Raw genomic sequence first — 12,173 nt, 5'->3', positions numbered from 1 at the left:
ATTCAAGCGTATTGCTATTTCCCAAACATTCGCAGGTAAGTGCACAGACAGTTAAGGAAATGTAAAATTTGTCAGCTAGCCAAACCAGGAAATTTTTGCGTGAAAGATTTCCTACATCCTATTATACCCACTAAACCGCTGTCAATCATTTCGGTCGACGTCTGTGGTCCTCTACCATCATCAAGGGAGGATGCAAATATATTGTAGCTTTTCTTCATATATTCACTAAGTATGTCAAACTTTATCCATTAAAATCAGCTACTGCTGCATCCATAGCCAAGATGCTGGTCAAGGATTATATAGTCAGGGTAGGCAAACCAGAGGCTATTCTTTTTGACAATGGGTCAATGTTCACTGGATTTCGTTGGAGGCGAACATTAGCCAGTTGTGGTATAAAACAAATTCTAACATCAGTGTACCACCCTTCGGCGAATCCCGTGGAACGAATTTTTCGTGAATTAAACCGGTTCATGAGAACATATTGCCACAACCAGCAACCCAAATGGATCGATTATCTTCACGATTTTCAGGAAATTGTAAACAATATGCCACATACTACGACAGAATACACCCCATACGAACTGATGTTTGGAAAATGGGAACAGAATGACTGGATTCGACCAATTCCTAAAGTAGCTATTAACAAAATAGACCTACAAAATAAAGTATGACAATCCTTACTCAATATAATGGACAAGGCAAGAAAAAGGAAAATATATTTTGACAATCGACTTGGAAAAATAAAAACATATAAAGTGAAAGACCAAGTTTTAGTAAAAACTCATCCTAAGGCTTCACTTATACAGAGGAAGAACACAAAATGGCAATTATTGTATCAAGGACCATTTGTGATTACCAAAATACCCCATCCAGGAACTTATGTTTTGAAGGATGTGAAGAATGGAAAGGTGAAAGGAATGTATCCTCATCACTTGTTAAAGCAATTTCATGATGACTGAAGAATCTGAAGATTGAAAATACTATTCTTATCAAATAATATTGATTAGAGAATTTTCATTAAACCTATGAATCATACTTAGGATAGTTTCTTTCTTTTTGCAATTTAGTAGTTAGTTTTTTCTTTTCAGGCATAATGTACGAGAGATATGCAGACATTATGTATTGGTTTTCCACTGTAAAGATAAGTTTTCTTTTCAGTATGCAGAGAATTTAGCTATAGTATGAATGATTTCTTTTAAAAAATTTTTATTTAGTAGATAGTAATTTCAATCAGGTTTCACAATGCATAATGACCATGGGTTAGTGACTCAAATGAATCTGGTCTATGGCAAGATATTTTTCCTTATGTCAATTTAACAATGTCAGTGTATGTTTGTATTTGCTTTTTTTACTTGCTGAGCTGAAGTCATGCTGTTCGGAAGGGGTAACCCGTTCTCAGTTTTAAAAGGACGCCTATTACTTGGTTTCAATCTCTTGTGATGAACATTGTCTTTATAATTGTACTATTGTTGTAACATACCTGTGTATGTAAATTATGTTATGTCAATTGTTGCTCGCGAAGTTACCAACTGAGCGAATGCCTTTCAGTTATAAGCACATCAACAAGTGTTAAAGTCCATCTGAAAGATGACGAGCATAAGTTGACACGGCAGTACCAGTTGAATTTGTGTATAGTGCATTATAGGGTTGTTGATAGAAATGAAGAACACCTTACGACTTCCGAATATTTCGAATTCAGGACAGACAATTAGAAAGAACTTTAGATTAGATTCTATTTCAGCTCAGCATAGATCAAATACCTTTTCCACGGAACTTACACTGACTCTTATTTTCATGTTAACCATATGCGGAAAACCATAATACCCACGAGGAGACGGTGAAATGGGAATAGAATTCCATCAGTTACCCGGAGATGACAGATAGAAGGGAATCGTAGATGGACGTAAACCAACGCGTCGACGGTTCACCTCAAGACACAGAAGATTAACACTGTTGTGTTTCTTTTGTGAACAGTGTTTAAATTCATTTAAAAAAAATCCATATTGTAAATATTTTTTTATTTTCCATTGTAATTCAATTAATTTTCTTTGCAAATGAGAAATACGAGGATGGTAAATCTACCCCGAGATTTTCCTTGGTTTTCCTTTGTGGGGCTTGGCCGAATGGCTAGATTATCAGTTTGAGACATCCCAAGGCGAGTGACAGAAGCTTTGAGTGATGATGAAAAAGGTTTCTGATCACATCTCATGCCATCCTCGACAAATGAATGAAAGCAAGCATGTAAGCTATGCATATATGCTGCATCAGGAATTCAGCACAGGCTTTGTCAGCAGTATATGCACCCAAATCTATAATTTACATTTAGATAGTCATTCACTAATACCAAAATATCATAAGAAATACAGTGGACATTAATACTCCAGTGGACATTAATACAGCGTCATAAACAATCACCGATATAGTGTTGTGTGAACGTTCGTGTTTGTTTTTGCCCAAAAACGTTCGTCCACAAGAGGGGCATATATGATGTATCATGCAGCGTAACTTGCTGTGACAGTGCGAGAGAGAGACAAAGATATTGTTTATTACTCTGTGGCGGTCAGCGCTCACATAATTATTCTTAGGATATAGAGTTCTTTTGTTCTTGTTAAGAGTAATTTTTTGAGGGGGAAGAGAGCCATTCTTGTGATGTAAAAAATCGACGCCATTGCGAGTTTTTTTGATTCACATTGTAAAATATAAGTGCATATGGAAGGAAATCAGTTAATAGAACAATAAAATATTGTTCATTTCAAGAAGGTACGTCTTATTATACACCCAGCGATGTACTGCTATTGTGATTTACTAGTAAACACCAGCGTTCAGTTCTAGTGAAATAGTTCGATGTTTTCTTCGGAAAAGAAGTCACTTCATGGATCATTCAAATCCACAATAGTAACTGGACATTTCTCAGAACTGAAAGCAATCTGATTGTTATGCAACAGAGCCCCGAAGAATATTTCTCCGTACTTTGGTTACCACTTTCAGCTCAACACGGTATCTGCAGCATCTGGAGCAGATTTCTACAACAGCGGAAGCGTGTAATCGCCATCAGTTTCACACACCACCCTGTGTACGCTGTATGTATTTACCCACAACAGTGAACATACAGTTACTCACACACATAGAAAGACAATACTAGGTGGTGTGGGGAAACATTTCAGTATAAAGGCCCTGTAGAGCTAAACAGTAATTAGCCAAGTAAGAAAGGAGTCTTTATATTGCACAGAGGGTTCTTGTCACGTTTCGAATAAAACTGCTGTGCACTGATCAGCCAGAACATTATGACCACTGACCTTTACCAATATAAACCTGCCCAGGCAATAACAACGTCGCCTGGCAAAGAACGATTGCTGTCCACATTACTGTGCTGTCCGTGTGTAGAATGGGGAAGAAGCGTGATCTATCTGAATTTGACCTATGACAATTGTGGTGGCCTGGAGGCTCAGCAGGAGCATTTCGGAAACTGCACGGCTTGTCAGGTGTTTGAGGAGTGCTGTGGTGAGTGTCTTCAACACGTGGCGAAACCAAGGTGAAAACTCATTCAGACGTCGTGTGGTTGGACAGCCACGCCTCTTTACAGATGTTGGACATCAAAGGCTGGGCAGATTGGTAAAAGAAGACATGCGTCAAACTGTGGTGGAACTAACACCAGACTTTAATGCACTGAACACACAGTGCACTGAACACTCTTTACAATGGGGCCCAGCAGCTGATGACCCATGCATGTGCCAATGTTACCTCCATGACTCTGGCAACTACGACTGAAATGGATATGTGGTCATTGGTACTGGACGTTGGCGCAGTGGCAGAGCGTTGCATGGTCCAATGAATCTTGACACCTTCTTCATCATGCCGAAGGGAGGGCGCAAATCCGTCGTCTTCCAGGGGAGCAGCTCCTTGATAACTGTGCTGTGGGATAGAGACAAGCTGGCAGCGGCTCCATTATACTCTGGGGCATCCATTTGTGCAGTGAAGCTCATGCAAGGCATCATGACAGCCAAGGAGTATTGTACACTGGCTGCAGACGACATACTCTCCTTCATTATGGCCATGTTTTCCGACAGCAGTGGCACTTTTCAACAAAATAATGCGCCATGTCACAAGATCAAGAGTGTGATTGATAGGTTGAGGAAGACAGTGGCGAGTTCCAGTTGATGTGCTGACCCCCCAACTCGCCAGATCTGAACCTGATCGACCACATCTTGGATGTGACTGAATCTGGCTTCAGAGTTCATCACCCCCCTACGTGGAATTTACACGAATTAGGTGACTTGTGTGTGCAGATGTGGTGCCAGCTCCCTCCAGGGACCTGCCAAAGCCTCATTGCTTCCATGCCACAACGCCTCGCCGATGTTATCCCTGCCGGAGGATAACGACTGAAATGGGTATGTGACCATTGGGAATGGACGTTGGCGCAGTGGCACAGCATTGCATGACCTGATGAATCCTGACGCCTTCTTCATCATGCCGATAGGAGTGTGCGAATGCGCCGTCTTCCAGGGGAACAGCTCCTTGACACCTATGCTGCAGGATGGAGATAAGCTGGCAGCGGGTTTTAGGCTACTAGGTAGGTGGTTACAATGTTCTGGCTGATCAGCGTACGTGCGTCTGCTCGAAAGCAGCTGCAGCAGTGGAGGCTTACCTTGCTGGTAGGCCTTGGAGACGAGCCGCGAGTGGCGCAAGGAGGACCTAGTGGGCGCGTGCCGCTGTGCCAGGTCGGCGGGCCGCGCCGCCACGTTGACCGGCACCGTCGTGTTGAGCGCCGGCAGCAGCGACGGCGTCTCCGGCGCCGCCGCCAGCAGCGAGCGCGACGCGCGGCTGGCGGGCGTCGACGAGGCCAGCGGCGGAGGCGGCGGGGGCGGCGGCAGGGGGGGCAGCGGCGCCGCGGCGCTCGACGAGTCGCCGTCGGAGGAGGCGTCGGCGGCCGGCAGCGGCGGCGGGGGCGGCGCCGGCAGGTTGTCGTACAGGCTGCTGGGCCGCTCGCGGCTTCTGCCGCCGCCGGCACGGCGGGTCCTGCCGCCTCCGACGCCGCCGCCGGGCGCATGCGCGCGCGGCAGCGTCGACATGCGGGCTCAGCGCGGCCTCGCCGACCGCCGCCTCATCCTGCACGCCACAGCGATCTGGAACACGCGAGGAAAGCCGGTGTAGCGCTCTACCTGCTAGTGTCGGCAGACTTCCTCCTCGGCACTGATACAGATCGATGAAGATGACCGATGTGAGATGCTTTACTACTGGCAACAGGGTGCGATACCTAATTTCCTCGCGGAAGTTCGAGGTTTCCTCGATAATCGCTTCCCACGTCGGTGAATTGGTCGCGAAGGGCCAATCGCATGGCCACGTCGCTCCTCAAACTTGACACCTCTGGATTTTTTTCTCCAGTGTTTCAATAAAGACTGTGCGTGTGTTCCTCCCCTACCAAACAATTTAGCTGACCTGAAAAATCGAATTTACGTTGCCGTTGTCGAGCATGTGCAACGAGGGTGGGGAGAAATTGATAACCGGTGGAATGTTTGCCATATCACAGATGGTGGTCACATCGCACCAAAATGACACTTGACATTTTTATATCATTCCAACGTTGTAAAGTCCTTTTTGGCTCACCCTGTATAATTTGCTATCACTCCCACTTTTAACGTACAATAGTTGCCTAGGATAAAATAATACTAATAATAACATAGAAAAATTTTCTAATATAAGAATAATAATTTGGTTATAACTTGATACATTGTTTTAGGTTAAGGTACACTATCTGATCAAAAGTATCTGGCCACCTGTCAGTGAACATCCTATCTGTCGTGTGGCGGCATGCCGCCTGATGCAAATCATTTTATGTCATTTAGGCGCGTTGCGTGTTGCTCATTATGGAATGATGATGAGAGCCGCACAATAAGTCGTCGAATGGAGAAAATCTCCGACCCTGCCAGAAATCGAATCTGGGCCCCTTCGGTTTGTATTCAGTCGTGCAGATCCCCAAAAGTAGTTCAAATGGTTCAAATGGCTCTGAGCTGTATGGGACTTAACATCTGAGGCCATCAGTCCCCTAGAACTCAGAACTAATTAAACCTAACTAACCTAAGGACATCACACACATCCATGCCCGATGCAGGATTCGAACCTGCGACCGTACCAATCGGGCGGTTTCGGACTGAAGCGCCTAAAACCGCTCGGCCACCGCCGGCGGCCCCAAAAGTAGTTATATTTAACTCGATATCAGAGATAGTATTATTGTTCTCAATGTTTTTGTTCCGCTATGCTACTAAAACATTGCTTCATTTTTACGTAAATCAATCCAAATGCATCTGTATATGACTCAAGAGCACACAGAAATACGACTACGTGCGTAATCAAATAAAATTTGTGACTGCGCTGAAAATTTGATCGTAGGGCGGACGCAGCATTTAAGGAAGTAAAAGTACTTTCAGTCGTGTCCGGGTACGTCAGTTTGGACCTACTTTGTTGATATCCTATATTAATGACCTGATGACGATATATAAATAGTAGCCTTAGACTTTTCGCAGGCGATGCAGGTATTTATGATGAAGTACTATCAGAAAAAAGCTCCACAAATATCTGTTCAAATCTCGCAAAGATTTCAAGGTGTTGCAAATTTTGTAACTCGTTTTAAACGTTCGAAATGTAAAATTGTGTAAATTACAAAAAGCAGAATTGTAGTATTCTGTGACTACAACATTCATGAGTCGCAACTGGAATCATTCGACTTTTACAAATAACATGAAATGGTAAGATCACATATTTTCAGGCGTAAGTAACGCAGATGATAAATTTCGGTTCAATGGCTCAATAACACGAAAATACAGTTTACAAAGGAAACAGCTTACAAATGAAGGAGGTGGTCGAAAATATAGAAAATCCAAAAAAACATTACGATGCTTAATACGGTTTAGGGAAGTCGTTGGCACTCAAATCAGTTTCCAGTCGTCTCGGAATTCGTAAACACTGGTCCTGTATGGTTCTCAAGGGAATCTTTTGGCGATGATGGAGGTGCACAGCGATCACGCACCCCTCTCTCCAAAGAAGACCACGAAGACTCAGTAATTTTGAGATCCGGTGACTGGTGGCCAGGGGAAGATGCGACAATTCATGCTCATGCTCAGGAATCCAGTCGTGGATGATGTAAGCTGTGTGAACAAGGGGCCTGTCGTCTTGGAACAGAGCATTAACATTGGGGAACATGGAACTAATCAGCCAAAATGGACACAGAAACTTACCAGTAAGGTGGCTTTGCACAGTGTTCATGCGGCTCATGACATACTACGATATGGCTGTCCAAATCATCACCAACATGTTTTACGCTTTGGACATAAATTCCGCCAGAAGCTGGAAAGGCTGCGCGGAGTGGCAGCGCGGTTTGAGGTGCCATGTCAAGGACTGCGCGGCCCACTCCCGCCGGAGATTCGAGTCCTCCCTCGGCCATGGGTGCGAGTATAAGTCAGTTTAAGTTAAGTCTTGGGACCGATGACCTCACCAGTTTGGTCTCTTAGGAATTCACAAAAAAAGTTGGAAAGAGTGTGCAACAAGACTCATCCGACCAAATGTTCTTCCCCTGTTGCTCCATGGTCCAGATTTTATGGCTTTAACGCCACATTTTCCGGCTATGGACATTTCCATCACTGATAAATCGTTTTGGGATGCCAGCTCACACTGTAGTTCCTTGCTTATGGAGCTCCCTTCGTATTGTTTCGCTTCTGACGTGGTTCACGAGTACGACACTTAATTCTGCAGTGACATTTGCAGTTGTCGGCCTCTTACTTTTCGTCAAAATCCTCTTCAATGACCGTCTGTCACGAGCGCTCAACACACCCTTATGTCGGCGTTGTGACTTAGTGAACGATGTTTTTTCCGCTTTCCCTGTATGAGGTATAAATCTCCGACATGGTGTCTCTTGAAACACCAAACACTTCGGCTTCCTTGTTACTCAAGCACCAACCACACGAGCACCAACAATTTGCCCACATTTGATTTCCCTTAGCGCTGACACAATGCACTGACAACTGCACACAACACGGTTCTGACCACGACTGACACAACATATGAGGACACTGCACAGATGCCGTTCGTGGTCAAACACAACAGCGCAACCTGCAGGCTTGACAAGCACCTGCATTTATGTTCAAGTATGCATTTCTCGCAGTGTTTCCATGTTTTTGGCCGACTTGTGCGTCCCATCATAGAACATAATATAGCACCCATGCCAAATAGGACCGACAGGGGACATCTAACGTATACAAAGCAGGGCGGCAGCAATGTTCACAGGTTTCTCTGATAAACATGAGAGCGCGAGCTACATGCTCTTGTATCTGAACTGGTAAACTCTTGGAGACAGATATCAGTTAGGCTTAGGAGGCCTACTTACAAAGTTTCAGAATGAGTATTAGGTGAAGAATCTAGAGACATGACTGATGGCTTCTTCACTTGACAAACTTTCAACAAACTTGAAAAGAATCAAATGACAAACATTAGTCTTTTTTTCTCATTCAGTGTAGTGATCAGAAAAAGTGTCCATCAATATGACAACATGGGTTCTTGGGAGTGGTTTGGAGAGAGAGAACTACCAGCAAAAGAAGAATTGTATAATAAACTGAATGACTGTGGAATAAGTGATGAAGGTTATAAAAATGCAAACTTAATTTAGGAAAAATTTAATACCAAAAACCTTGGTGAATATCATGATCTGTATCTTATAACTGGTGTATTGTTACTGGCTGAGGTGTTTGAAAATTTTATGAAAAATTGCACTACTGGCCGTTAAAACTGCTACACCAAGAAGAAATGCAGATGATAAACGGGTATTCATTCGACAAATATATTATACTAGAACTCACATGTAATTACATTTTCACGCAATTTGGGTGCGTAGATCCTGAGAAATCAGTACCCAGAACAACCACCTCTGACTGTAATAACGGCCTTGATACACCTGCGCATTGAGTCAAACAGAACTTGGATGGCGTGTACAGGTACAGCTGCCCATGCAGCTTCAACACGATACCACAGTTCATCAAGAGTAGTGACTGGCGTATTGTGACGAGCCAGTTGCTCGGCCACCATTGGCCAGACGTTTTCAGTTGGTGAGAGATCTGGAGAATGTGCTGGCCAGGGCAGCAGTCGAACATTTTCTGTATCCAGGAAGGTCCGTACAGGACCTGCAACATGCGGTCGTGCATTATCCTGCTGAAATGTAGGGTTTCGCAGGGATCGAATGAAGGGTACAGCCACGGGTCGTAACATATCTGAAATGTAACGTCCACTGTTCAAAGAGCCGTCAATGCGAACAAGAGGTGACCGAGACGTGTAACCGATGGCACCCCATACCATCACGCCGGGTGATAGGCCAGTATGGCGATGACGAATACACGCTTCCAATCTGCGTTCACAGCGATGTCGCCAAACACGGCTGCGACCATCATGATGCTGTAAACAGAACCTGGATTCATCCAAAAAAATGACGTTTTGCCATTCGTGCACCCAGGTTCGTCGTTGAGTACACCATCGCAGGCGCTCCTGTCTGGGATGCAGCGTCAAGGGTAACCGCAGCCATGGTCTCCGAGCTGATAGTCCATGCTGCTGCAAACGTCATCGAACTGTTCGTGCAGACGGTTGTTGTCTTGCAAACGTCCCCATCTGTTGACTCAGGGATCGAGAGGTGGGTGCACGATCCGTTACAGCCATGCGGATAAGATGCCTGTCATCTCAACTGCTAGTGATACGAGGCCGTTGGGAACCAGCACGGCGTTCCGTATTAACCTCCTGAACCCACCGATTCCATATTCTGCTAACAGTCATTGGATCTCGACCAACGCGAGCAGCCATGTCGCGATACGATAAACCGCAATCGCGATAGGCTACAATCCGACCTTTATCAAAGTTGGAAACTTGATGGTACGCATTTCTCCTCCTTACACGAGGCATCACAACAACGTTTCACCAGGCAACGCCAGTCAACTGCTGTTTGTGTATGAGAAATCGATTGGAAACCTTCCTCATATCAGCACGTTGTAGGTGTCGCCACCGGCGCCAACCTTGTGTGAATGCTCTGAAAAGCTAATCATTTGTATATCACAGCATCTTCTTCCTGTCGGTTAAATTTCGCGTCTTTAGCACGTCATCTTCGTTGTGCAGGAATTTTAATGGCCAGTAGTGTATATAAAACCTTATAATTTAGATCCATCTTGGTTAATTAGTGCACCAGTGTTATCTTGGAATGTGATGTTGAAAATCACTAGACAACCACTAGAGTTATTGCATAATTATGATATGATTCTCGTAGTTGAAATAGGAATAAGAGGTGGTACATCACAGTGTTGTAAAAGATATGTAAAAGCAAATAATAAATACATGAAAGACTATTATGTCAAAAAGATATCAAATTATTTACCATATTTAGATGCAAACAGTCTGTATGGTTCGCTATGAGTCAATATTTTCCATATGGTGGATTTGAATGGGATGATTCAGATTATTTTGATCGCACAAAAATAAGTGAAATTGATGATAAATCTGCACATGTGTATACGTTTGAAGTAGATCTAAAAAAGCCAAAAAAGGCATGATTTGCATAAATATTTAGCACTTGCACCAGGGAATAAGTTTGTACCTAATACTAAAGAAGCAAATTGTTGACTACTCTGCCTGAAAAAAATAATTATATTGTTGACTACAAAAATCTAAAACAAAAGTTGTATCCAAGAAAGAAGATAGCAAAAATAAATAGTCTTAAAATGTAACCATTGTGACTGGTTGAAAAAGTACATAGATTTAATACAGAAAAGACGACTACCCAAGAACGATTTTGAAAAAGATTTCTATGAATTGATGAATAATTCAGTATTTGGAAAAACGATAGAAAACATATGAGACAGAGTGGATATAAAATTAGCGGCAGATAAAGAAAAGCATGATAAACTTGTGTCAAAGCCAAGCTTTAAATGGATAACAATATTTAATGAAAATTCTATTGCTATCCTTATGAATAAGGCAAAAATCAAATTTAATAAACCCATTTACATGGGCATGAGTATACTTGATTTATCTAAAGAACTGATGTATGATTTTCACTATAGAATTATGAAACCAAAAAATGGAGAAAATATTGAGTTATGTTATCAAGATATAGATATCTGTGGTTTGATAGCAAAAATGTATGGTTATGAAGTTGGTAACAAGGAGGAGAAAAAATCAAAAGGAGTGAACAAATGTGTTGTTCAAAACGAAACAACCTTAGAAGATTATGAACATTGTTTGTTCAACAATAAAGAGCATTAATATGCTCCGAAGTGAAAAACATGAAACCTGCCCACTGAGATAAACAAGAAAGCACAGAGTCCTCATGATGATGAAAGATATATTTTGGAAAATAAAATATAAACATGAACATTTCTCATTATTGTAATCTTCTTCATAAACAACATTTAAAATTCTAATAAAAAAAATTCCTATGTAAATGGAAGCTCTACTGAAGAATTTCAACAATACTAATTTGGTTAAAAAGATTAGTAAGTTACAAGTAAATGCTTTATATAGTTTTACTCGTAGTGAATATTTACATACCAGATAAGAAGAAAAAATATGTTTGGAACTCAAAAATGAACTTAAAAGTATTTTACCTGATATATATTTAAAAATAATTAGTAATTGCTATCTTCAGTTTTTTGAAGAACAGAATATTAAATTGAGATATAATGGAATGAAGAAACTTAAAAATAATGATAATAATGAATTTCACGATTTGGAACTTAGTTTCTGAATTCGTTAAGTATTTCATGTGAAATACAAATTAGAGTTCACGCCGTGAATTTTTTTGTAAATTTACGTTTTTCCTACTGCAATTTATAATCTTTAAATGGACAACAATCTTCAGCTAAAGTAATGTAGTCCGTGTATGGATAAAAGTTTCACTGTTCCATAAAGATAGGTATCAAAAAAATTCGTATCATAATATATGTAAAGAATGTGCTAAGAGATACCAGAAAATTAAATGTACATTCAAATGTGTTAAAACTGTAGTAAAAACTTATCTAAAAGAAATGAAAAATCAACAGTTCATATCAATCTCTTGAGTGCTAAAGAAGAAATAATTACAAAAATTTTGGGTAAATAGGAGCTGCACATAATAAGAGGGTTTGTTTCCCTTATTTTCTTAAATTCGAATT

General features: G+C 41.9%; 2 protein-coding genes across 2 annotated transcripts in view; both read right to left on the bottom strand.

The window, feature by feature from the left end:
- The window catches only part of LOC126260513 (uncharacterized), a 76,269-nt gene extending 71,200 nt beyond the window's left edge, over nt 1–5,069 (bottom strand). The window contains exons 1-2 of the mRNA XM_049957846.1: nt 4,953–5,069; nt 4,646–4,784 (exon numbers count right to left, since the gene is read on the bottom strand). Of these exons, the coding sequence (XP_049813803.1) occupies nt 4,646–4,784; nt 4,953–5,069 (256 nt within the window). The remainder of the gene's footprint in view (nt 1–4,645; nt 4,785–4,952) is intronic.
- LOC126260512 (uncharacterized) overlaps nt 5,013–12,173 on the bottom strand; it is a 235,222-nt gene continuing 228,061 nt past the window's right edge. The window contains exon 4 of the mRNA XM_049957845.1: nt 5,013–5,123. Coding sequence (XP_049813802.1) covers nt 5,076–5,123 — 48 coding nt within the window. The 3' untranslated portion in view covers nt 5,013–5,075. The remainder of the gene's footprint in view (nt 5,124–12,173) is intronic.

The sequence above is a fragment of the Schistocerca nitens genome, chromosome 5 (genome assembly GCF_023898315.1).
Source record: "Schistocerca nitens isolate TAMUIC-IGC-003100 chromosome 5, iqSchNite1.1, whole genome shotgun sequence".
In the NCBI taxonomy this organism is placed as follows: Eukaryota; Metazoa; Arthropoda; class Insecta; order Orthoptera; family Acrididae; genus Schistocerca; species Schistocerca nitens.
This window is presented reverse-complemented; position numbering and strand designations above follow the sequence as displayed.